General features: G+C 40.2%; 1 protein-coding gene across 1 annotated transcript; it reads right to left on the bottom strand.

Annotated features, from left to right (window-relative positions):
• Positions 1–5,231: 5,231 nt before the first annotated feature.
• On the bottom strand, positions 5,232–25,498 carry NDUFA9 (NADH:ubiquinone oxidoreductase subunit A9). The gene is made up of 11 exons (XM_065632003.1): positions 25,412–25,498; positions 21,139–21,309; positions 20,218–20,315; positions 19,935–20,026; positions 17,064–17,205; positions 15,802–15,904; positions 15,000–15,067; positions 14,765–14,841; positions 10,201–10,296; positions 8,135–8,201; positions 5,232–5,516 (listed from the first exon to the last, which is right to left on the bottom strand). The coding sequence occupies exons 1-11, from the start codon at positions 25,467–25,469 to the stop codon at positions 5,346–5,348; spliced, it is 1,143 nt and encodes a 380-aa protein (XP_065488075.1). The 5' UTR covers positions 25,470–25,498; the 3' UTR covers positions 5,232–5,345.
• Positions 25,499–26,291: the final 793 nt, after the last annotated feature.

Genomic DNA, 26,291 nt, shown 5'->3' with positions numbered 1-26,291 from the left:
ACCCTCCAGGAAGGAGGCAGATGGGAGCAGCACCCCAGCTCCCTCAGCTGAGGATCAGCTCTCACCCTCAGGCCCTAGAGCTGTGTCCAGTGCCTTTGAAATACTACGCACATCAGGCTTTTTCAAAATTTCCGTCCAGACGTTAATGACACCCTTCACCTTCTTCTGAGGAATAACCGGATATTAACATACACTCTTTACATGAGATGAAATTCCTCTGCTTTCCCACCTATCGAATTTAATTTTAACTGAAAAGCACATAGAACTGAACGCAGAAAATTGATACTTTCTGTAGAAACTTGGTCTTCTAAGTACACCCTGGCCATAGTCAGTCTTCACTAGTTCTGTGTGTGGATGTGTGTACGTTGTGGTTTAACTCCAGCCAGCAACTACGCACCACGCAGCCACTTGCTGACTCTCTACCCCAGTGGGACAAGGGAGAAAATCATAACAGTGAAAGTGAGAAAACACGTGCATTGAGATGGGGTGTATTAGAAGGGGGGTGGTTAGTAGGTCGAGAGAGGTTGTCCTCCCCCTCTACTCTGGTGAGACCACATCTGGAATATTGTGTCCAGTTCTGGGCCCCTCAGTTCAAGAAGGACAGGGAACTGCTGGAGAGAATCTAGTGCAGGGCAACAAAGATGATGGAGTGGAGCATCTCCCTTATGAGGAAAGGCTGAGAGAGCTGGGTCTCTTTAGCTTGGAGGAGACTGAGGGGTGACCCCATTAACATTTATAAACATGTAAAGGGTGAGTGTCACGAGGACGGAGCCAGGCTCTTCTCTGTGACAAGCAATGATAGGACAAGGGGCAATGGGTACAAACTGGAACACAGGAGGTTCCGCTTAAATTTGAGAAGAGGGTGACAGAGCACTGGAGCAGGCTGCCCAGGGAGGTTGTAGAGTCTCCTTCTCTGGAGACATTCAAAACCTGCCTGGACGCCTTCCTGTGTAACCTTATCTAGGTGTTCCTGCTCCAGCAGGGGGATTGGACTAGATGATCTTTCGAGGTCCCTTCCAATCTCTAAAATTCTGTGATTCTAAAAAACAGTTTAATAGCTACAGCAAAAGTCGCACACACAAGAAAAGCAAAACAAGGAACTAATTCACCACTTCCCATGGGCAGGCAGGTGTTCAGCCAGCTCCAGGCCAGCAGGGCTCCATTACACATAATGGTTACTTGGGAAGACAAATGCTGTAACTCCGCATCTCCCTCCTTCCCCCAGCTTCACGTGTTGAGCAGGACATCATATGGTCTGGAATATCCCTTTGGCCAGTTTGGGTCAGCTGTCCTGACTGTGCCACGCCCAGCTTCTTGTGCACCTGCAGCCTCCTGGCTGAAAAGTCCTCGACTTGGTGTAAGCATGGCTTAGCAACAGCCAAAACATCAGTGTATGACCAACATTCTTCTCACACTGAATCCAAAACACAGCATGATACCAGCTAATAGGAACAGAAGTCTACCCCAGCTGAAACTAGGACAATAAGGTCCAAAGCCTTCTCTCCATCCTTAGATGCAGATAGTACTCCTACCCACACAAGCTGTTTCTAAAATGCAAGTATCCTCCAGTCCTACTTGCAAGGGGATCTCAAAACCCAAAGCAGTTACATTTTCTGGATTTGATACCTGTTTTTCCTTCTTCCATACCTACTTCCTTTTTACAATGAGGGTGGCACAGGTTGCCCAGAGAGGTGGTAGATGCCCCATCCCTGGAGACATTCAAGGTCAGGCTGGACAGGGCTCTGAGCAACCTCATCTAGTTGAAGATGTCCCTGCTCATTGCCAGGGGGTTGAACTAGATGACCTTTGAAGGTCCTTTCCAACTCAAACTATTCTGTGATTCCTTTCATACCGAAAAATTACACTAGCAGTTACCTTCCCAATAAAGGATAAGGGCCATCAATATTTCTGACACGAACTCGAAATAAAGAGGTGCTCTAATTTATATGAATAAGACCATAACCACTAGAATAATCTCTCATTATATTCTCCTACTCCTTATAATTTCTCTTCACATCAGTCAAGATATACTGGTGCCCAAAGGCAGCATATGAACTAGAAGTTAATGATGTTGACCAGAAGTATCACTTTTTCCTTTCAGGCTAGCTGAGTGCCAAAAGTGAGAAGTGATGTTTTAGTGATACCTATGTGCTATTTCCTTCTTTCTTCCCAGCCCCAGGGAAATGCACACACTTTCCATTAAATGGTCCAAGGTGGGAGGTGGCGTGTATACATACATATCTATGTACATGCACTCACACATATATACACATATAGATGTATCTAACACAACTGTCAGTATGATTGCCTTCACCAGCTCTTCAGTCCTTGCTGGTCCATAACAATTCATCTCCTAAGTGCACACACAGCCATGCAAACACAATTCATCTGGTCCATAAACAGATGCTGCGAAGGGTCTGCTTTCTCACAAGACCCTCTAGAGCAGGCTGAAGGTGGGGCTACAGGTTAGATTATTAGACTCTGTTGGGAAAGGACCAAAGCAGGTTCCCTTTCAGCCAGAGATGGTACCTGTGCCATGTATTATTATGCTACTGTACCTAAATTTGTCGATGCACAGTTTTGAGTCTGACCTGAAAATCCCTTCCTGGACAGCCTTCTGGCTGCATGCTGGCAAGGAACAGAGATAAGAAACAGCAAAGCCTGAGCAGGAGACAGGCTGCAAAAAGTAAAGGCACCCAGCACGTTTGAAGACCATTGCCACTTTCTGCTATACCAGTGACCTCTTGTGGGAAGGGTGGGAAACAACAGCCTCCTCTTTCCATACTCCTCCGAGCGACACCCTGCACAAAGGCATTAAAAATATGCCTCGAGTCCATGCATTTAAAGGACATTCAGTACTTTGCAAATTGCAGAATGGCTGAAAAACTATTGCAAGCTGAGAAATTAGAAACAGGATAAGAAGGAAGATGCTCTCATTGATAAATGAGTAGGGATAAAAGTCACAGATGAAGCCGAATTTTAGAAATTTTGTATTCTGGACTGTATTACAAAATAAGTGACCTTTTTTAACGATGAAGAACCCTACAGAAATTACTTTGGAAGGATAAATGCTGAGAAATCACACTGTAATCTCTACAAGGTAGGAAGCAGAAGTGCTATGTAAGGCAAAGTATGGAAAACGAAACGTGCAGCAGCAGCTCAGCGCTAACGTGATGCTCCGTTTCACTAGTGTTCCCATCGGACATGGCGCAGGCTGCTTAAAGCAAACTTTTAATGGGTATTCATCACCTACATGTTTCTCCACCTAATGGCTGTCTGAATTAAGATCCTCTAAGAATGGTCTGTGGTACAACTGAAGCCATGGGAAAAGCTGTGCTTTGAATAAAGAGGAGAAAAAAAAGAGAAAAAAAAATCACCACATTATGGTAAGTATTCTCAGCATCAGTGCCTACCATTACAGCATTAGCTTTGACAGGTTTTTCTGCATCAGTTTGCCATCTGAAAATGGAAACTGCTTGTTGGCCAAACAGGACTATAATGACAATTGCTTATCTCTATGCTGCTCTATGTGGCACCTGCAAAACTGTTTTCACAGCAGGATGTAAATAACATGCAATGAATTAGCATTAGGGCCACACATATTAAATGAGCACTAACAAGGCTACTTATTACAGTTAAGGTCTTATGGAAAAAAGCTTGCAGTTCAAAAAATAAAGAAAGTTAAGGATTGTATTATTAACAATATGCACTTCACTTCCAGTTTGTCCTAGCTTTTGAATTGGCACACTTATTTTAAAACAACTGAACTTACCTCATCAAAAGAAAACCAAACAATCCTGGAGAGCCAAACTGAATGCATAGTAGGCAGGTTCAAAAAATTTGTATTATCACAAGAGCCCACCTCATCCTAACAGAGTAAACATTAGCAGCGGTAGGTTTTACGGGGAAGAGCAAAATGTAGAAGCTGTTGGAATTTAAAAAACACTTTGCCCAGGACCTTCTTAGTAGTTTGGCAATAATACAGAAATAGTGACATTCTAATCTTTGGCTCCAGCAATCAGTGTGATTCAATCAAGAGACTTCTGTGCTTTCCATAACCTTGACCTTTTTGTTCTTTTCAATCTGTCTATTCTCTCTTCCCTACTCTCCTTTTTCTTCACCTGTTCCAACCCAGTCTCCACATTTCCCCTCTACCATTAAACTTCTACTTTTGATGCTCATTTGTCCAACTTGTCCCAGTTCCATCCCTCCAGTTTCACATCCAACAAAGGCAAGTAGTAGGGAAACTTCGAGGTGAAGACACAAGATGTTCTGTCATTTATTTTATCTCTCCTCAGCCTCAGCTTATAACTAGTTTTCTTACCAATCTCAACTCCTACTAGTTAATGCCATTTGGCCTACTCCCAGAACTAACAGCTCAGTCCTCAATTCAAGAGACATCTTCAAACCATCAGAACACTGCACTGCATATAGAAGATCTAGGTGTCTGCTCTCAGTCCTGTGCACGAACCTATCCAGCTCTAAACAGCACCCTAGCTAACCATATCCCTGCCAAAATGCAACCAAAAGACTCCAGCAGCTCTTTGGATGTGGAAACAGCACAGTTCTTGATCAAATTCAGGCAGGGATTTTTCTTAATCTTGAAACAATTGAAAATATTTAATCCTGAAGTAAAGCTTATCTGTTTTACCAAAAGAAAGATGATGTCTGAGCACATAAAAGCTTTGAGCATCTAAAAATAGACTTTATCATTTAAAAATGGAAGAAATTACACTTTTTCTCATACCTATGAGCCACAGCACACATGAGTATCACAAGAGATCACATGACATGTAATAACTTGTTAACATATCTGATTGATGCTCCCTGACCTTATAAACAGCTTGTGGCATTTTAGCTGGCATTTTCAATAATCTGCTCAGGGCAGAAAACAAATCTTAGAGAAGTCAAGAACTCAAAAATGAGGTTTTATCTAAGACCTCATAATCTGATGAGGTGGCAGTACCAGAAAGGACATGTTCTAGGCCACATGGTCCTGAACTGCAGTATTATTCAAATTACTTGAGCACTTACTAAAGCTCAGTGACATGCTTGCTTTGAAAGCCGAAGGAGAAACCGAGTAGTGGTAAGACACATTCCCTCCAGTCCCAACCTTCAAAATATTTTAATGTTCATGAGCTAAGCAACAGTACGTAAACTCACTTTCATGACTTCAAACAGACAAATTGCATTTCAATGACAGTCTTCCATAATTAAAAAGACAACATTGGTGAAACAGAATTTACACGATTAATATATTTTACTCAGTATGTACACAGTTCTCCAAACAAATTGGGTCATACAAAGACAGTTTAAGAAGTGTTAAGTAACCACCTTATCAACTGTTACACGGGATATGTCTTAGCTGGTTTTGCTTCCTCCAGCTCAGCATCCAACCAGCGGTATCTGCGGTGACGGCGCAGAACTTCAATCGCTTTCTGTTCTAGAGGTGTTGGTTGAATACCTAGGTCTTCCAAACCAGGAAGATCAGGAAATGTCATGTCTGTTGTGTGAAACTTTAAAAAGAAGGAAAAAAAAAAAAAGGACTGAATTCACTGGATAGAATGAACAGCATTACACCCAAAGCAATCATTCATATACTAAAGTCAGTAACATGTACTTGTACCTGAGGTTATCTTTTTTTCTTTTATGGAAATGAACTACCATAAATTCATAGTACTAGAAACATTTGAAATGTCTCAATACAATTTTCTACAAATGGCAGCTCTTGGGAGATTCTACTACAATTTCAAGGCTGCTGACGTAAGACTGTTTCCCCCAAGAAAGAACCCTGCAAAACAATACGCTGCTGCATCTTGTACTAGATCTGAAGACCTATTCAAACATAAATATGGGTCCAGCCAACTGTGTGTCAGTCTCAGTTCTTTGACCATAATTTTCACTCAGTGTTTTTTCCTCAGGAGGAAGAAAAGATTCAGTGTGGCCCTACAAAACTATGGTGTAATTATACAAGCTATTGAGTACCCAATGTATTTCAACAAGAAATACAGATGTTCTGCATCTGGCAAAAAGTCCTTTAGGCTTCAGATTTGGATTCAGGAACAAATAGCAGTTAGACACACAGAAAGTATCTTTGTTTTGTCTTCATCAAGTATATGTTATCAGGAAGATTACTGCATTGCAACTACAAAATCAGGCCAAACTTGTGAGGGCATCTTTGAATCGCAATTATATGCATTCTGCTTTGGCAAGAAAACATATGTTGAATTATCATCTTGTTTTTTTTCTCTGTTCATGGTTTACAACAGGGTCCTGTTGTAAATATTTAACATTTACAACAAATAATTCTATTACCATATTTGCAACACATATGATCTATATCTTAGAAAACAGGGATTTATTTTATGTAATTATTCCTCGAAAGCTCTAAGTCAACCACACCTAATTTTGTGTAGATTACTTAAGAATGAGAAGCCAGGAAAGAAGTACAATCAGACACAAAGTGACAGAGAAACTCCCTGTTACAATACCCATGCTACAGCTGAACTGCAGTAGTTTTAGTGATTTGGTGCAGTCTTATTTTATTAAATGTAACTCTATAAACTACAAAGGCAGCTAGAAGTAAGGTTTTCAGGATATGTTACATCTACATCCTGCGTCAATACAGCCAACAGAACTACAATGGCAGCCCTCTAGTACAGGGGATCAGTCACTGGTTTGGGGGGGAGAAAAAAAAAAAAAAGCACTTTGCACTAGATCCTGAATAAGCTTAACTCCCTTATTATACACACTATCCACAGTTTTTCACAATTGTTTCCAAACAGAACAGGAAACCTGTTTATTTCACAGATAGATAAATGTAAACATAGAAATTAATTGCTTACAGCTATTCAGTAAGCAGTTCTAAGTACAGGGCCCAGTTCTCCCAGATTTGCAGTAGTATCCTGTCTCAAACTAATTTTGGAACAATCAGGTCAAAATAGGCTATTGATATTGCATCATAACGAAAGGCATTAAACCTCAACTCTGCAAAAATTTCAGAGAGCAGCAAGCTTAGACTTTGCCAGAGTACAGGACTCCATCTTTGCAAACCTATACATATGCCAACAGTTTTGACGTCAATACTTGCTAAATTGCTACCTTTTCCTCACTTGCAGCTGTTTTTTTGCAAGTTATTTCTCCACCCTGACTTAGACACTCCAAGAAGAATAAACGTGAAGTTGCAATGTGTTCATGAGAAATGCATTCTAACGCTAAGCAGGAATTTGGGCTGTATCCAGTGCTGCCAGTTCAACGTGACTTGTTAAAAATGCCATTAGCTGGATGCTATAAGTGATTTTAATTAATCCAGAGGTACATAAATTAACTAGTCAACTAAAAGTGGGGATTACCGCTTCCCCATCAGTTAGTTGCACATTGCACATCAAATCTCTACTTTGGCTTTGCTATTTCCAATAGCATGTGTTTTGGAGGAGCGGGATGGGGGCACAGTGAAGTATGTGGCCTTGACCACTTCTAAGAGGTAAGAAGTTTGGGCCCTTTCCCTGTCCCCATCATGTTACTTCTTGCTATATAACCCTCTTACCAATTATTTCAACCACTTTTTACAACATACTTAGAGAAATATGTTTATTCTTCTTCCATCAATGCAAGTGGAAAGACTACATCATAATGATGCCTTTTTAAAAGAAGTTCTGTTAGTCCCTCTCCTTTCCTACATCTTTGTAAGACTACACCAGAGGAATCTCCAGACTGCTTTGACAGCGTGTCTGTCTTGTTGGAAATGTAACAGGTCTGAACAAACAAGTTAAGAGCAAGATTACGAACAGTAGCTGCAGCAATTGTACGGCAGGAACCATAACCATTTTTGAGAAAGGTTATATATAGACATCTTTTAAAATTTAAATTTTTGTAGTATCCAAACAGTCTGAAAGCAATTCTTTATAATCAAATTCTAGCCATTGAACTGTCTGAAACACAGGGTGTTTCAAAAAGATGGACCCAATTTAAAATCACTACCCCTTTGACACTGGGTCCATCTTTTTGAAACACCCTGTACTACACCACATGAGGTACAGAGATTTCAGCACTCCTTGAATGCAAAACAAGTGCAAGTTACAAATACATAATGAAACATTTCCCAAGAAGAATTTATAAGTTGTCCTACACTTACCCGGTCCACTTTGTCTCGTGTTATCCACGGTTCAAATGGATTAATCTCAAAGAATCTCGCAACTAAACTGTGAACAGAAACAGTATTGCAGAAGTATAGTCATTATTCAGATGCACAGAACAAAATGAGAACTCGTAAAAATATTTCACACTTAATAGAGAGTGCGCAAAACTTGTTTTTGTAAGCTATGAATTCATTAAAGCAGTAAATGTGCCAGCCAGCAAGTTCTTAGCTGTGTTTCTGGTAACTTTAACTGTTTGCTACTGAATTTTTTGATCTCTTATTGCTTTACTTTGGAAGGGAATGGAGGAGTAGATATCTAGAAGTAAAACTGAGCATTAGTGGCTGAGGAAAGTAAGCCTCCACATCCAATTCCCCACACACCAGAGGGTTCAGTCTTGCCCCGACTTTCCTCCAAACTCTGTTCCCTAGTAGTGTAGGCAGCAATCCAATTAGTCACGAAGTTTGATTCAGTGCCTCCATGAGAAAACATGCTTGCTGACAACTACATGATTTAACAGCCATACAAACAAGATGATGGAATCTGGAGCAATCTGCATATATAAAAAGGATGAAGATTACTGTATTTGCAATTTCCAGAAACAAAATTTCCCTTGAAAGAAATAAAATCTGGCAAATAATAATAATAATAATAATAATAAAACACTATAGCTCTCACTCAGCATCTTGGGACCAACAATATTCAAAGTAGAATTTCTTACTGAAGTGCTCACCTGGCAGACCAGGGTGTTACTAAGTTACTGCACATAAACAGAACTAGGTTTATCTACCATTTAGATACACTCTTTTCTCACAAATATGAAACGCCACTTAGTTTAGTCCAAAAAGGAAAAAGCATAACATGGACAGCAGCAAATGTGAATAAAACTAATAAGCATACACACAGTTATGTTTTAACAAGCTGCTCTGTGTCAGATGAGCCATGTTAACCCAATGCTTCTACAGCCAATTCAGAAATAGCCATAACAGTTTAAGATATTGTTCTAGCATTATTCCTCATCCATTACATGAATCCAACATTGAGTCCTATTAGCAGGTTGGTAGGCGAGTTCTAACATAGCCGACTTTTTTAGCTTAGTAGTTCGCATTGTACTTAAAATGAGGACAGCTGCTCATCATTAACATATCTCAACCATGCTGAGGGCAACTTCTGAAATGGCATTTACTGTTTGAGGTAGATCTTCAAAAAGAAGTCTGATTATGCCTCAAGGACTAAGCCCAGGCTCAGATTTATACTACACCTTTTCATGCACTAAGTAGCTGCAATTCAGCAAATGCTTCTCCGTGCCCCCTGAGGCCAAAACACACAGCTGCAGGAACATCTCAGGGCACGCAAACAGAGCCGAGTTCTTGTATTCTAGTCAGCTGAAGAGATGCTACAACTTTCCCTTCTTCTCTCAATTTTTTACCATCTTCTAAAGTTGTTACTGCCCTCATACCTCAGAAAAAGAAATGCTTGCTCACAACTGCACTGCTCTAATTCCCAGGCCAAGATCTCAGTACAAAATTAGCTCCAACACTGGCTCAAATCAATACAAAGGACTGAACTACAAAGTCAAACAATACCTTTACCCACCCTTACCCCAACTCTGCTTCCAGGGTGGCAGTGCTCACCAAACTGGAAGGACAGCTGACAATAGCAATACCTTAAGCTGCTGCAGAAAAATCTGTCAGGGCCTGCAGTCAGCAGCATACAGACAGACTCTCTTTGTGATACTATTAGAAGTTCATTTAGTTTGCTACTGATTGTTTCTGCTTAGGACCTTTTTCTACTTTTTGACTCAGCAAAAGCAAAGCCATTCAACGACTCTGGAATAAACTTAAGTTTATTACAAGTACACCTTTCACACACTAGCTCATCAAATGCAGGCCTGTGCCTCAGCAGAAGCCTCAACGTAACTAATGATTACCAAGGGAAAGCCAGTATCTGCACTCATCACATTAAATAACAATTGACAATATTTAATAACCAATGCAACACTTATTTATGCTTCTGTGCCACCTGGTGGACCTCAAGTTCTTAGTGAAGGAAGGGTCTCACTTACTGGTAGAGAGGACGTGGAAGCGGATAGGGAAGAAAGGTTCGAAAGGAAACGGAGTAGATGTATTCTACCATGTCGTAAAGGAGGTATCGGTTAGGTCTGAAATAAAACACAAACATTGTAGGTAAGTTAGATATACTTAAAAACTTTCAGCAAGAGACAAAAATTTTAATACACACACCTACATTTTCCCTAAGCCTACAAAGGCCTGGTTTTGGTCAGTCTAAACAATTTGCCGGATTTGTCATTTTCCTCAGAAGAGAGGAACACATTCCAGCTCTCAAGATTCTGTACTGGTTGAATTTAAGAGGTTTTCAGTTAGAAACATGTATCATCTGACACCAGCAAAGGTAACAGTGTAAATCACAAAGTGCAAAATTGTTTCATCTCAGGTGCTGGCGGGTAGGGGCGGGGGGGGGGAAGTGCTGCAGGGGTGGCCTATGGGGAGAGGTCGGGGTTGCCCTGCGCTGGGCACAGTGGGCTTCAACCAACCCATCACAGGGCACAGCTGAGCCCCTCAGACAAAATTGCAACACCTCCGGGAAAACATATTTAAGGAAGGGCAGAAATGCCACAGAGGAGTGAGGAAAAAAGCGTGAGAAACAACCCTGCAGACAACAAGGTGAGAGCAGGACGAGGTTCTCCAAGCACCCAAGCAGAGATTCCCCTGTGGCTCGTAGAGAGCCCACGGTGGAGCAGGTTCACGGGAAAGGCTGCAGCCCATGGAAGAGCCCATGCTGGAGCTGGGGAAAACGTGAGAAGGAACAAGCAGCAGAGAGGAGCTGGTAGGGACTGACCCCATAGCCCTGCACTGCTTGGGGAGACAGGGGAGAGGAGTCGGGAGTGAAGGACTGAAGTTGAGCCTGGGAAAAGGGTAGCAGGGAGGTGGTGATGTTTTATTCTTTTGGTGTTTATTTCACACTGTTCTACTGTAATTGACAGTAAATTAATTTTTCCCCAGTTGGATCTGTTTGGCCCACGACAGTAACTGGTAAGCAATCTCCCTGTCTTTATCTCAAACTGGAAGTTTTTCATACTATTTTTTTCTGCTGCCCTTTGGAGGACAAGGAGTGGGCAGCTGGGTGGGCATCTGGCTGCTAGCCAAGGCTGACCCACCACAATCATGGTGAATAAAGTATATTGTCTGTACTTTTAAAGCACACATTTAATGTGCCTCCTCCATGCTGACTCGAATTCTGAATACAAGATTTTCAGTGCTGGGACAGGACTGAATTTGTAAAAGTCCACTTGGCAGTTTGTAATAGAACGAAACCAGAAAGCAATTGGCAAAATTAAGAAAGGTTTGTTAACAAGACTTCCCATCTTCGGTAGCAAATGGCTGCAAGGAAAGTGATTCACTTGCCTTTGCTCGATTAAGAACATACTATTCTCTTCAAAAGCAAGAGGAAGAAACTAAGATAAACTCCCCCAAAAGAATGCACTCCCCCTCTCAAGATGGAGGGAAGGAAGCAGTCAGTCTCCTGCACACCTGCAGAAGCTTAAGAGAAACATATACCATTGGGAGTTCCCACTCCTTTCCTCTTCAAACTTTGCCTTAACATTTTAATACTCTTTATAGATGACTCAGACTGAAACAGATATTGGCTTTCAAGGCAACTTCCAAAACATTCTGAAAATCTTCACAACACACAAGAGCCCACTGCTAAACCTTCAAAATCACTTCCTGCTGATCATGATCAAAGCGGCAATGAACACACCAAAAGTGTGTGTCTCCTAACGATTTGCTACACTTTTCAGCTCAGGCAGAGACCACAGTGACATGACAATCATCTCGAGACTGATTACTTCCCAGGTAGGGGCCTTCTAAAAGACTGTAGGTTTTTTTTCATCTTCAGTCTCCCTTTTTTTTCTTTTTTAAATAGGAGACACTGAATTACCATTGGAATCTAACCCCAACAAAGTAAGTATGCAAAACTTCACACAGTCCAAAAGTCCAAGACTATGATACAAAGAACATGAATTTCGGTTTGATGAACCCATGATCTCATAGATATCAAGGTCTTCAATTGACATGTTCTTCCAAAAGAACAGCAATGTTAATAACCTCAAACAAAATTTGTTGATAAATGCTGGAAAAAAAAAAGACAGAACCCCAAATTACTACTACTTTAGTTTGTAAAAGCAAATCAGGGCAAAACATTCTAATGAATATACTTAAAGGTACGTTAGCGTATTTGGGAGAATTCAAAAGAATTCAACGCTCAAAACTCCTTATCAACTTCATCCAGGTGGCTGGACTAAAGAACCTGAGAGAGATCTGCATTTATGAAGCTGCACTAAAGGACTACTACCAAAACCAAGACATTAAGTTTTCTTCTGTTAACAGAACTTACAAGAGAAACACAGCAAAAAGTAGTAATAGCAAATTTACTTACTCAGCTGAGATTAAAAAAAAAAAAGACACCACCTTTGTTTTCATTAGTCATTAGTGGGGTTTTTTTACCAAATTTTTTGCCCTTACACTTTAATATCTTCATGTCTATCCAAAGGTAGCATAAGCCAATTTCACTTTTATCCTGATATGTAAGAACCACATAAGGATGTATAGTAGAGCCAAACTTAAAAATGTGAAAATAAAGATACTGTTTGTTACTTTAGAAATTACCAAACATTAACAATACGACTTCAGTAAGAACAGAATCACATTGAAGTGTCATTACACTAAATACAACACTAGCAGACAGCAAGCTCTAGAAAGCATTAGCATTCAAGAGAGAAGATTGAAAGAGTGGATGAAGCAAAACCAACGCCATGGGGGAAAGAGGGGAAGAGGTAAAAAACCATACCAAATATTCAGACGTTTAGACATAGCAACAACATGACTAGCTGTCATAGCTATAACTCTGTTCCACCATACAAAAGGAAGGAAAAAAAACCTGAACAAACAGAAACACAGAAACAGAATGCTCTTTTACAAAATTAGTATTTTAAACTCAAACTGGTAACTGCTCTCAAAAAAAAAAAAAAAGTCTCATAAAGCTTTAGTCAAGAGGTATGCTGCAGAGTTCCTTTGGTTTTACAACACTAACTTGGATCTTCCATTTAGACTATCATTTATTCAAAGTGTTTTCAGTCATTGTTATGTGCCTGAAACTGTATTCCTTGCAGTGAGAGCCTGGCATCTGTGCTTGAATTCCTGTCTCTGAAACCTGGGCACTAAACTCCTGGCCTTCCATAAAGTGCCAAAAATGTGAAACTGTAAGAATACCTTCAAAGTTTAGCTAATTGCTCTTCCATTTGGCTGCAAACAGTGTTCTATTTAATGTGCACTTCGCAATTTCTCCTGCATTTGGAGCAGCTGCTTCTGCTGAGGCAGAGATGAACCTAAAAACAGGCGCCTCTCTTTTGTGGCAGGTGGTTTTGGATACATATTGACCCATCTTCAAGTTTGCCCCCGAGAGAGAAAAACAGTCAAAGGGTTAATTTTGTCACATTTTGTGGTTTTGCACTGTGTCCCTCTGACACCTACGTATCTATTCTCTTTGATAAAAAAGTGGTTTTGAATGGCTGTTTAGCCTTTTTTTCCACTTGTTCTTTACTGTGGCACTTCATATCATCCTGGTGATTTGAAAGCCACTCCAAGTTACCTAATAACCTTATTGTTGCTGTTGGTCCTTTCAGACCATTTTTAGCCTCTTAGTCTTATTTTGCTCGTTTTTGAGCAGAAGTTCCTCAGCATCATAATCCAAAAGCAGCTGAAGAGCTGCTTGGTGCCTCTTCCAGAGCACCGGCACACACAGCACATCTGGCCTGGCTGCCGGGATAACATCTTCCTCAAGAGCTCAGTTACAGCGCTGAAGAAAGAGACATCACACAAGTGAAAGCCAAACTAGCAATGATCTCTGCACTACAGGAATAAACAGCCGTCACTGTAACAGCGTCAGGAAACCAGCATGGCAAAAACAATGTAACCTCAGATAAGCCTTTTGCAACATCCAGATACTACACACATTTTCAGCATGTAAGTGGGGAAGACAGATATGCATGCAAAAGAAAAAAAGGGAGCTCTTCAGCATAATTTTTATCTCGACTAATTAGTAACTGCTTTCTTTATCAATTAATCTGATTTTCCTTTTACCACATATATTCGATGAAGACCAACTCCAGTGCCATGTTACAATAGCAAAACATGGACCCATTAACTTGGCATTTGCCACGTCGTTTATTCTTAATGCTAATGACATATTCTGACTTGGAGCTTTTGTACACCAAATATTCCAAGAGATCCAGTCTCTACCCATTCTCATTCCAGGTGGTTTTCACACAGCTTTAGCAGAATCTTCTTCAAAGCTGCGCTGTCTAGTACATTTCCCAACACTGCATATTTCTTTGTGTGCACATACATAACGTTAAATGCAACGGGGTCCAAACTAGGATTTTCAGAGTACTCGCAATAACAGCTTGAGTCATTCTTCCTCCCAAAAAGGAGGTGGAATTTATTGCAGCTCAAACTGTGTGCACGGATGGAGAAATTAAATGTACTGTGCAGCATGCCAAAAAATGACACCAAAAAGAAGTTCTTCACTTAATTAGAAAAGTAACATACCCAGCCAAGGCATATGTTTTTCCTTTAGCATCAGGATCCTTAATGGCATTTATAATTGCCTTTGCTACATCAACCACCTGTGAGAAACAAATTCAGATAATTACCAATAGAATAAGTGAATGCATGCGCACACTCCTCTTTGAGGAGTGATTTATAGGAGGAAAAGAAAAAAACCCAACACACACACACACACACACAGAGGATTTGGGATTGTCTTGTTTTACAGAAAACTTACATATACCGGTTGCTTCACTGTTTTTTTGCCCAGAGAAATAAGAGGCACACCACCAAACCAGCGCATGTCTAATAGAAAGACACATATATAACTTGAGAATAAAATCTGTGAATCCTTTCAGTAAACCAATAACCTAAGCATGTTGCACTACACTGAGTATGGATTTCTTCTGAAAACTAACTTTTAAAAATCAGTAGCACTGTTTTCAATGCACATTTAGTTTTCTTATTAAGAGCCATGGTAAGGCTGTATTTACTGTTCACCTAGAGTGGTTCAGAGATATCTCAGCTTTGCAAGACAGAAACAGATTCCACTCTATCTTGCCTAGAAATTTTGTTGGTGATACATCAGAGTCATTACAGTTGCTTCTGAGCCCAGGAAAACTCAGATGGATTTTTGCATTCCCACATTACCAACTTGAAAAACTACTTTCATGATGAACTACTTTCAGGGCTGAGATGACCAAACCTTAGCTCAGAACAACCTAAATTCAAAACAAACAAAACACAGTAGTACATAGCCCCACCTCAAAAAAAAAAAACAAACCAACAAAACCAAACAAACAAAAAAAACCCCCACACAAACACCACACACAGCAAAATCTAACTAGATTTAGAAAGAATTCTAGAAATCAGTCATGAAAGTTTTTTATGTTTCCATTACACACTTTCAGCTAACAACATACAGAACATTTCTGATAAAAACATACCTCTGTTTTTCAAAAGCAAATCACATTTTCCTTGTGTTCTCTACAGACAGGTATACAAATCACATATAGTTTTATTATTTCAAGAGTACTTACTTGCGTAATGATTGAGAAATCGGTCCTCTCTCCCGTACATCTCTGAGGGCTTCAGAATTATAGCATTTGGAAATTCTTCCCTCACTGCTCTCTCTCCAACAGCCTATCATTCAATTAAAATGAACATGTCCATTAGATTTATTCTGAACAGACCAGAAAAGGATGTCTTTTCAGAACTTAATGCGTCCTGACTACAGCACTCAAAGAAATGACACCATCAGTAGCACAATTGTTTGTATCTGAGCCATTTGATCTTTGAGATGCTCTCACAAAACATCTCAAAAGTCCCATAAACACATAGATCATTTCTTCTACTTGAGATACAATAGTCTCACTAGTGAAGTGACACAAATTTAAAGAGGTAACGTTTAAAAAGAAAGAGGCTTAACCTAAGTACTTCTCTTGCTTATGTCAGACTAGAGCTTGGAAGAAAACAGAAGGTTTAAATAATCCCTGCTACATCATCAGAACACTCCAAGAACTGCTTAAGTACAGTTAGAAATTTCAGTGGCAGTTATCTGCTTTTCTCATGGGACTGGCCAATACAGTAAGGCCTAACTATCCTGTAGAGCTGTTATATGTTGAGAGCTACCAAATTTGAAACCTGGTTTTAAAAATTTTTTATATTAAAGACAAGGCGGAGTACAATAAGCTCAAATAAAACAAAAATAGCTGAAATTGGGACACCACCTATATTAAAAAGAGAAAATCAGTAACAGAAAACTATACCTCCTAATATGGAAAAAAATAATAGGATACCAAAACTTGATTTTTTTTTTTGCACATGTAACAATCCCACTTTAAGGGCCTGTTATCATGCACCTTGCAGCGCTTATTTTGACATCAACTACTTAATTTGCTAGGTCATTCCAGCCTTAGATGTTAGGCTTCATATCGGATTCCAAACCATCATCAAACTAGTTCCTCTTTCTTAATGACAAAAATTTTAGATGTAAAGATATTCATGGCTAGAAGAAAGGAAGAGTTTTCAGGAATACAAGTTCTATTTCCCCTCAAGGCGCATGAAGTACTAAGGAGGATTTCTAGCTCAAATATGCACAGAAACTCAAAAATTCCTCAGCTGCAGAAAACATTCCATAGTCAATTCATACACTGATTTCCTTCAAACAGATCCAGTTGGGAAGGAAAAAAAAAAAAAAAAACAACAAACCACCAACCAAACAACAACCACAAAACCACAAACGAAATGCACACACATGAAAGTAGGCTCTCTGAATATATATTCAGGATTCCAGACTTACTTTACTCCTGAGGTATTTGGAAGGACTCTTCATGTTAGCATTCAGGTGAGAGATATGAATGAGTGTTTCCACACCAGCTTCCCTAGCTATCTGTGCAATACTTTGAGGAATATTTACAAATACATCTTCATACTTGAAGTTTCTAAAACAAGGCAAAAAAACAAATGTTAGCTTAAGAGCAATCAACAGTAATTCCCTAACAATCAATAAATATTCCTTGAATATATTCCAAAAACCTATTGTGATGTTCCTTGCTAGAAAGTTTCCTTCCATGAGGGACTCTTCGCATAAGAAAAACATGAGGAGAGTGAAATGCAACAGTAAGCTTCAATTACAGCAATGGTACTGTCTGCTTTTTCACCTGTTAAAATTAAATCGGTATCAAAAATCCTCTTGCCCACTTGTTTGTAACAGATGGAAAACTTAAAGTGAAAAGAGATTTTTTTTTTTAAATTTATTTTTTTCTTTTAAGAGAAGTGCTGCATCTTGAATTTGGATCAAAGCTGTGTTTTTACAATACCTGTTCAAAATTTGGCTTGATTCGATGCTCTCAATCACGCTACAAGAGAGCTCAAAAATTCTGAGCAGCCTAAGTTAGGGCAGATGCTAGGCACTGGGAAAGGGGACAAAACCAGACCAAACACCATTCAGGTGTTTATGCAAATGCAAAATTTCACATTGACAGGACAGTTAGAATCTTTTCATAGCAGCTGTAAAGGACTTCAAGGAGAAGCACGCAAAAAGAACAACTCCACTCACTTTATGGCATTCAAGGGGCCTAAATTAGGGCGTTCAACTGTAATTTAGTTTGGCATCTAATCAATAACAATACAGAAGCTCTGTCTCCCATCAGAACTGACACTATAGGCTGGCAACAATCCCCAAATTCTTTCCAACTATCCCAAGACTGCAAGAAAGAGATTTGGCTTCTCATGTCTTTATATTGTCCTTGTAAGCACCCTGCTCCATCCTTTCCATTTGCTTTGGAGAACAAACAACTTGTCCAAATGCCTCTCTCTCTGTCCTTATCTACTCCCACAGCTCTTCAGATCCCACTGGAGTCTAAAGAAAGCCTTAAAAAGTTATTTTTGACCCTTCAATAACTAATCTGATCCTGGGAACCATCACTCCTGTTCTACTCACAAAAATAGATTTTTAGAAACACAGAAGAACAAACAACATCCCTCCTGTAACTATGGAGTTTTCAAACAACATAGAATACACAGATGGCACTGTACGCTAGTACTAGGCAAGGACGAACATGTTTAATGGCAGGCTTTACTTTTTTGACTGATCTCTACTTCTAATTTTACTTTTTTTCTTTCCCCTCCTTATGTTGTCCATAGACTTCGAGGTTATTATAATGGTTAGTATGACATCGTGTTTAACAGACCATACAATTTTATCTCAGCACCACCAACGATACCAACATGGTAGACAAAATACGTGACAAGAACATTTGTGCAATACAGTGGTAATTTTTCACCATTCAGAAGTCTTTAACATGTACCAAGACACCTCTGCTTTTGAAGCTGTTGAAACTGATGGGGGGGACAAGGTTTGAGGGCTTAACTAGAATGAAAGTTTTTGTTGTTGTCCTTACACTTCATTTCAATAACAAAGAGACGTCCCTTGCATAAATCATACTTTTTACATGACTTCAGAAATTTTAGAGGAGGAAGTACATATGAAATACATATATGAAATATGAATCAAGATTAGATTGGCCTGGGGCCAACTGTAGAGTCTTTCTTTTCTTCCCTCACTCATATTATGAAGAAATCTCTTCTATTTTGACAGCAATAGGTGTTTGAACTCTTATGTTCATAATTTAGCTAACAGTGCAAAAAATCCTGACAGGTTAGTTTGTACCTTTTCACCTATACCTCAAAGTCTGAAGAAGATGTAAAAAGAATAAAAAACCTTGACAGATGCACAACACCAAAGTTAGTTTAGGTTTGGTGGGTCTTTCCCAAATAAGCTATGTTATAGACTCCAACAATGGGACAATTTGCTACGTGACTATCAGAAAAAAAAAAAAAAAAAAGAGTACCTCTACAAATTTGAATTCAAAAAAATCAAAGTGTCTCCAGAAGTTATGTATGATATTTGACTAGACAAGAAACAGCTGAAATAGGTGCTTGCCAACAGACATACTATTTTAGGAAAAATAATTACACAATTTGACACTACAACAGCAAATGGCTGTTCACAAAAAAAAAGCAAAGGCATTAGGCTTGTAAGTGTAGATGAAACTGATATCTACATTTGTTTCTGTCTACTACAACAGCAAAATTATGTAGCCTATAAAGGCAAATCACACAACTAATGAGTTTTTGTCTGGCAGTTCTCTCCAATGCTTTAAACAAAGTGGACCTAATTGCACACACACACATACACACACCCCCCGCCCGCTAATATGAGGCTATCACAGGTATTTCTAACCTAAAATAAATATGGGATTTTTTAAAATTGATTTCAAAAAGAAACTATCCCTCTTCTGTAACAATGCAAACATGGTCTCACAGAAACCGGTGAATCTCTGTCAGCTAGAGGGAAAGCAACCTCCAAACATCTGTAAGGTGTATGAAAGCTGTACAATGAACACTCTGGCAGATCAAAAGCTGTACACTAGAAAATTATAGAAAGAACACACGTTTCAAGAGCAGATCACAATCAGGGTTCTAGTTAACTATTTATAGAAATGAAATAACTTTTATATGTAAAATTTCAGTTTTGCCTTTTCATAGAAGCCAAGAACAATGTAAGCGTCACTGCATACTGTACACATGCTGTAAATGTGGCTACAATATCCAATACCTGGTGGAAATCTATCTATATAAGGGGGAAAAAAAAAAGAAGGAAAATTACTTTGTTTCCCATTCCTTTCCAACAAGATTAATGACCACATTGCTGTGTTCCAGGGCTCTTCGGATAGAGTCTTTGTCCTTACAGTCCCACTCCTGTAACCAGAGCATCAAATGGGAAAAAGATGAGATAATGTGTAGATAGGCATAATCAAAGAAAGCTCTTTCACATCATTTCCATTTAGAGGCTAAACAATAGCTGGAGTTCTGACTTTGGGAACGATTAGCACACTTCCTTGTATAGCAATGGCATTGTATTTGATCTAAAGCCAAAGCAAAAGACTTACTAGGAAGAGAAGTTGCCCCAGGTCACCCATCGGTCGCAGATACATGAGGTCATACTGATCACAGCGATAGGGTATGATTACTTGAGATCCAATGCGACCTAAGCGTTCAAAAAGAAGTTTCATTTCTCTCAAACTACTGCATCACTTTAAGCATAGGAACTTCTGAATATACAAAAATTCCTTTTTTTCTGTGATGTTAACGCACAACAAATACACATAGATATCTTGAATAGTTATCTGCAAAGCTAAAAGTAGCATAGAAGTAAGTTTGGGAACATACATCATTGGAATTCTTGAGCGGGGACGTACTTGAACATTTGGGCTTGTAAGACCAAGCAGACATGCTTGAAAGAAAAAAATATAAGCTCATTAACAACAACAACAACAAAATCATAGTGTGTGCTATAAACATTAGTACAATACCTAAAAACGGGTCACATAAGGATATTTACATTTTCTAAGTTGGATGGAAACGAGAAGGAAAAAAAAGCAAGAGTTATTTTCTAATACTTAAATTGAAAATGGCAATTCTAAAGAATTCCAATCAAATTCCTGCAAACATTTTCGTAAGAAGTCCTAATAAGGCCAAAACCAGAAGAATGAAATATGTGCTATACGCTCCTCAGATCTGCATTTCACAGACTGAAAAACAGTACTTGAAGGAGAATGACTTATTTTAATGATTTTAACAACCTTCAAAGGCTTCTACGTTTCCTAGATTAAACCAACTTTTACTAATTGTCACATCCTGGCACTTTAGCAGACCAAACACTATGAAAATATCACACGAAACACTTCTGCACTGCAGTACTTTTAAGAACCAAAATGCTACAGATTTCTAGCTTATCCTGCAAAATGAAGCAAAACCAGTGTTTTGTTAAACGCTGAAATTTTTTACTTAGTCCTGCTGGGGAATATTACCTAAACGGTTGACAACATAGCGTCCCAGGAAACCTGTAGCCCCAAAGACAGTGGCCACGATGCCACTAACAGAGGATCGTCCACTTCTTCCATGAGGGATCACCGCATGATGAACTTGGCGGTGCTGCAGCAACACAGATGGTGCTGCAGCTAACACAGAAACGCCAGGGCCTACAACACAAAACGGGAGAGAGCGCATGTTACAAGCTAAAAGTTATCAGTGTCAAACCATAGTTAATGTTATTTTTCCCATGACAGATTCATTTCCTCTAATCTCCCTCAGCAAAATTTCCCATGTCAAGAGTCCTGACAGACTGTTGCAGAGACATCTGGATAGATTGGAGGACAGTAGGCTTGAGCAAGTTGTTATAAGAGTCAAAGACCAAATTACAACGCGAAAGGTGCAGACTAAGGTTATCGGTTCCTAAACAGCAAGTAAAGCTTAACTGGCTAGCATTAGTACTTGATGTATAAGGTGAGGCACAGAGGTTAAACAAATAAAGAATACTTGCTACAGGTAGGTCCCATTCAAGTATATTCACATCCTGTTCCCAGATCTAGAAGTTGCAGGACAAAGACCTCAGAATCACTCCAGATGCAGTTAACCAGACTTTTTACCTCAGTCTAAATATAGCAGACCCAAATGCTGGAAGAGCAACCCTCCTATATCGAATCTCTGGGAGTGAGGATAAACAAAGAAATGCAAAGAGCCAGAGCCACGACACATAGAATTGCCTCCAAGCTGCTCCTTTTCTCAAAGAACGATGAAAAGTTGAAAGCCAGGGAAACAGGACATCACTAGGCTATTGCCGAGGTAGCTCCAACAGGGAGTTTGAAGAGAAGAAGCCTATGTCCTCTCCAACAAAGTTAGCCAAAAGCAAGAAATTAACTGATTGTAAGAGATTTTTGAAATTAGAAGTGTTTAATGTTAGTACATGTCCATGATTATAAAAAAAAAAAAAGGAACAGATGAAATATAGAGTGCGTTAACATGCTACAGATATCTGGCTGTTGACAAGAGCAGACTGTAGGAACTGACCTTGGAAAACTAGCTTGAGAATATAACAGAAATCCAGTAACTGACCTTCCAACTTTTAGTAAGTCATGGCCATAAGCATTTTCTGGATAAGAATAAGCAAGTTTCATCTGCCCCATATAAATCTATGTACCAAGAATTATCATGAAAACAAGACTAATATTTGATATCAGAATGATGGATGCATTAGGAAACCACCAAAAAAAAAATCCCACTTGTACACTGAAAGAGTACATTTTATCCACATATGGTTACGTATTACCAGTTACCCTGTGACACTGATGTTGTAGCCATGATATTAAGAAGACAAAAAGGACAAGGTGTGTTTGGACAAATTATATTTTTTTAGATCAGCTAATAGAATTCAAACCAGAAAAAAAACCAGCAAGATTTCAGTGCCTTAAGGAGGTATTTCTGTACCCGAAAGTTTGTCTATCCCTCCTCTTTCCGTACTGCACAAATTGGAATAAAAAGAGATACCACATCTCCAATCTTGTCCTGAAAGTAGGCTGGCACCCACTTAAATAAATAAAGCAATCCCATATATACATTTGTACTTATGAAATTGATACAATATACCTAGAAGATATACTCCAATTGGCTGACAGAAATGGGACAAAATAAGATATTACCTACACAAATTTCAAGTAGGTATATGACTTCCTTAAAAGCAACTCTCCTACCAAATAGGTCCAAGTTCAGGAACAGTTAAATTGGGCACGGTATCTGCCTTAAAGTGACAGATACACAGGGCCTCTCCATTACTGGAGCGGAAACCTTGAGACTAAGTATGAGAAAGAAGGAAAATATACCCTTTGATAAAGACCCAACAAACAAACAAAACATACAACACTAACCTTATAAAGAAAAAACTCCACACCCAAGCAAAAAAACCCAACTTGTCAAAGATCTGCTGCAGTTTAATAGAAATATACATTTCTGTGGTATCCAATTAATGTCTTAAAACTATATGTCAGGTTCTTAAAGTAATGCAGTATGTTCATATTAAACTTTACAACACCTCAAACTGAAATTTTACGGAACGTGCCAAATCATCACTGCTATATTCACTAGTTATCTTCACTCTCTGCTTTTTCTACCATCTAGTTAATTTTACATTGCCCTCTAAAAACTTAATGTATACTTCTGCAAAATTACCATGAAGGTGAAGACAGTAATTTCAATGGATTTCCAATATAGCACGTTTTAAAACCCATTACCACGTTATCTTTACAATGTTATCTGACACAAAATACACAAACATGTGGCTTATGCCCTAAATTTTTACATTCAAAAATCTTTTGGGGGGAAGAGGGAATTTTTTTTATTTATTCTTTTAAATGACAACAACAGAATAAAGTTGCAAATGAAATCAGGAGTGTATCCTGAATACTCCGTAGAGAATAAAGCCTGTAGTTATGTAATGGATACCTGGAGAGTGGACATTAACCAAGCTCAGTATGAGCGCAAGTGCAAAGGATAATATTGAGAGAGGTGGTTTGATTAACTTGCTACCTTTATTCTTGCAGTGTTCTAATAACGAGGATTTTGCTACTGATTTTTAGAAAAAGCAGGCTCACAGAGAAATGACTGGGTTCTTTATAATCAACAAGATACCTTCAAGTATGCAAAGAAGCTACATGGTATGCTGAGATGGTGAAAGAGAAAGCTCAGTACTACGTTTACGTACACTTCTCTAGAATCTAAAGGTTTGTAAAAAAAATAATCACACAATATCCACATTTAGAGAACTAACACTATATGTTACTTTCAGATAGGAATATTTCAGTCCTTACAATACAAAACCTAAAAGCAACATTTTAGTCCAATGTGAGCCCCTGCTGAAAAAAAGTCTTATTAAACAGAACAACCCATGTAAGAAGGACAGGAAAGTTAATCTGAAAAATATTCTACATGTCTTTCAACTACTTTGTAGTTTTTTTGCTGTTATTTCTGCAAAAATTATTGATGATATTCTCTTCATGATGCTATGACTGTCACACTAACAAATAACATCCAATTCCTCTTTTGTATTCTCCCACCTGCGCATATACTCCTGTTGTCACCTTCCTTATTCTGCAAGGTCTTTACTGGTGTACTTCTTTTCTTGTTCCATAACTGTACAAGATCTGTCACAATATATCACCATCTATGGCTCAGTGCCCAGTGACTACCACGTTACAAAAAAAAAAAAAACAACACACAGTTGAGTTTTAAGGACATGCATGAGACTCAAAGAAAGCAGGCTAGAGAGATCCTCACACCGATTCACAACCAGTAAAGGACCTTCCATGTGGCACAGAGCCCTGTCAAAATGCAACACGTAATAACTCTGGACTACATAACTTAATAGATCCATACAGCTTTCACAACTTATGTTAGTACCGTCAGACTGAGCGACACTGCTAAAAGCTCTGAGCTTCAGTGTAACACACACTTACTCAGAGATTATTTACCCAAAAGAGTACAATTTCATCTTCTTCACTAACCATAATCTATTTCTCACTGTAAATTTACTTTAGCAATCCATATCTGAAACAGTTTTTGAGCACTGATTTGAATTAAACCTCAAATACCCACAGTAAACAAGAACCATCTTTTTCTTTCAAAGACACATTGCTACAATTAGAAGCATGTTACATTCTTCCCTCCCTTTTCTCAACCAAAAAGTCCCGTTTCCCATCTCCCACTTTACTCAACAGAGGAGCATGTGCTGAATCAATTTAACTAAATATCAGTTCTGTTTTGGCAGCAAAGGCCCAAATACAAGCTTTATATATAATTTTTGGTAACTGAGCACGCTTGTAGACCACGGCCAAAATATCAAGGTCGTAAAAGGAATCCAAACTTTTAGCCTACAGGGCAGCATTTTATTTGCCGAGATTTTGACAGTCCCAGTGAGGCAACTCACTGTATCGCTACACCGGCAGCCTGAGCCAACCCCAGGCAGCCATTAGGGCGGCAAACCCCAGTTCCCTAAAGAGAAGGAAGGCAGAAACCCCACCATTCCCACCGCAAGCAGTTATCTTAAACAGCTGCTTTTCAGGCGCTGCCCTGTGAGTTCCCTCGCCCGGCTCCCCACCGAGGGCGCCCCGCGGTGAGCGCAGGCAGGCCCGCGGGCAGGCCGCTGGCACCGCACCGTACAGGCTCGGGCCGAGAGCGCAAGGGCAGCCTGGTTCCCCCGCGGCCCGGCGGGGAGAAGAAGCGCCCCGGGCCCTGGGCGGCGGTGACACTCACCTGCCCTTGGCAACAAGAGGCCGCGGGCAGCACGGGAGCAGCGAGCCACGGCCGCCATCTTGCCTTACCCAACAACCCTCGCGCCGGACGGCAGCGACCGCAGGAGAGGGAATGCGCATGCGTAACCCCAGCCGTCGCAGCACGCGTGCGTGTGTGAACACTGTTTACCGTCTCCCGAAGGGCGGGGTTGGAGGGCGGAGCTGCGAGCACATGAGGCCCCGCCCCGCGGTTGGGCCCCGCCCACCCCCCGGCTGCGGGGCCGCGGGGCCGGGCGGGGGTTCCCTCAGCCGGGGGCGGGCTATGGTCCCGCTGGGGCGGCTGCAGCCCCCGCCGAGCTCCCCTCCCCGGCCTCTGGGCACGGCTGCGGGCAGTCGTAGTCCCTGGCAGCCGAGTAAAACACCGGCACAGGTTGCCCAGAGGGGTGGTAGATGCCCCATCCCTGGAGACGTTCACAGTCAGGCTGGACGGGGCTCTGAGCAACCTGATCTAGTTGGAGATGTCCCTGCTCATTTAGGGGGGTTGGACTAGATGAGCTTTGAAGGTCCCTTCCAACCCCAACTATTCTGTGATTCTATGGTGGGCTGGAGCCCAGCCAGCCCCTGGTGGACAGGGCGGCCGGGGTGTGAGCGCTGTGGCAGGGAATGGCTCCGAGTCTGGGCCAGGCCGGGGAAGGACACTTGAGGCCATGGGCTCACAGCTCCGGAGAGTGGGACGGAAGTTTAGAAGCACCTAAGATAGGAATTTCAGAGCAGGGGTTACCCCCAACGTTTGCAGGTGTATGTGAAAACCCCAAGCTTAAATATTTATTTCTCTCCCTCGGGGAAATGCTTTTTCTCAGGTCCTTGTGCCTGCTTCCGAGTGCCTGTCAAGCAGGAAAGCA

Source organism: Caloenas nicobarica, chromosome 1, assembly GCF_036013445.1.
Source record: "Caloenas nicobarica isolate bCalNic1 chromosome 1, bCalNic1.hap1, whole genome shotgun sequence".
NCBI lineage: Eukaryota > Metazoa > Chordata > Aves > Columbiformes > Columbidae > Caloenas > Caloenas nicobarica.
This window is presented reverse-complemented; position numbering and strand designations above follow the sequence as displayed.

Bases quoted from the DNA above. Each gene is read 5' to 3' on its own strand.
- NDUFA9 (XM_065632003.1), bottom strand. From the start codon at position 25,469: ATGGCGGCCGTGGCTCGCTGCTCCCGTGCTGCCCGCGGCCTCTTGTTG. The intron at 14,842-14,999 runs GTAAGTTTTCTG...TGTTTCTCACAG, and splicing joins CAGTGAAGCAACCGGTATAT to GTGGTTGATGTAGCAAAGGC. The intron at 5,517-8,134 runs GTAAGTGTAGGA...TTCTTTTTAAAG, and splicing joins CACGAGACAAAGTGGACCGG to TTTCACACAACAGACATGAC.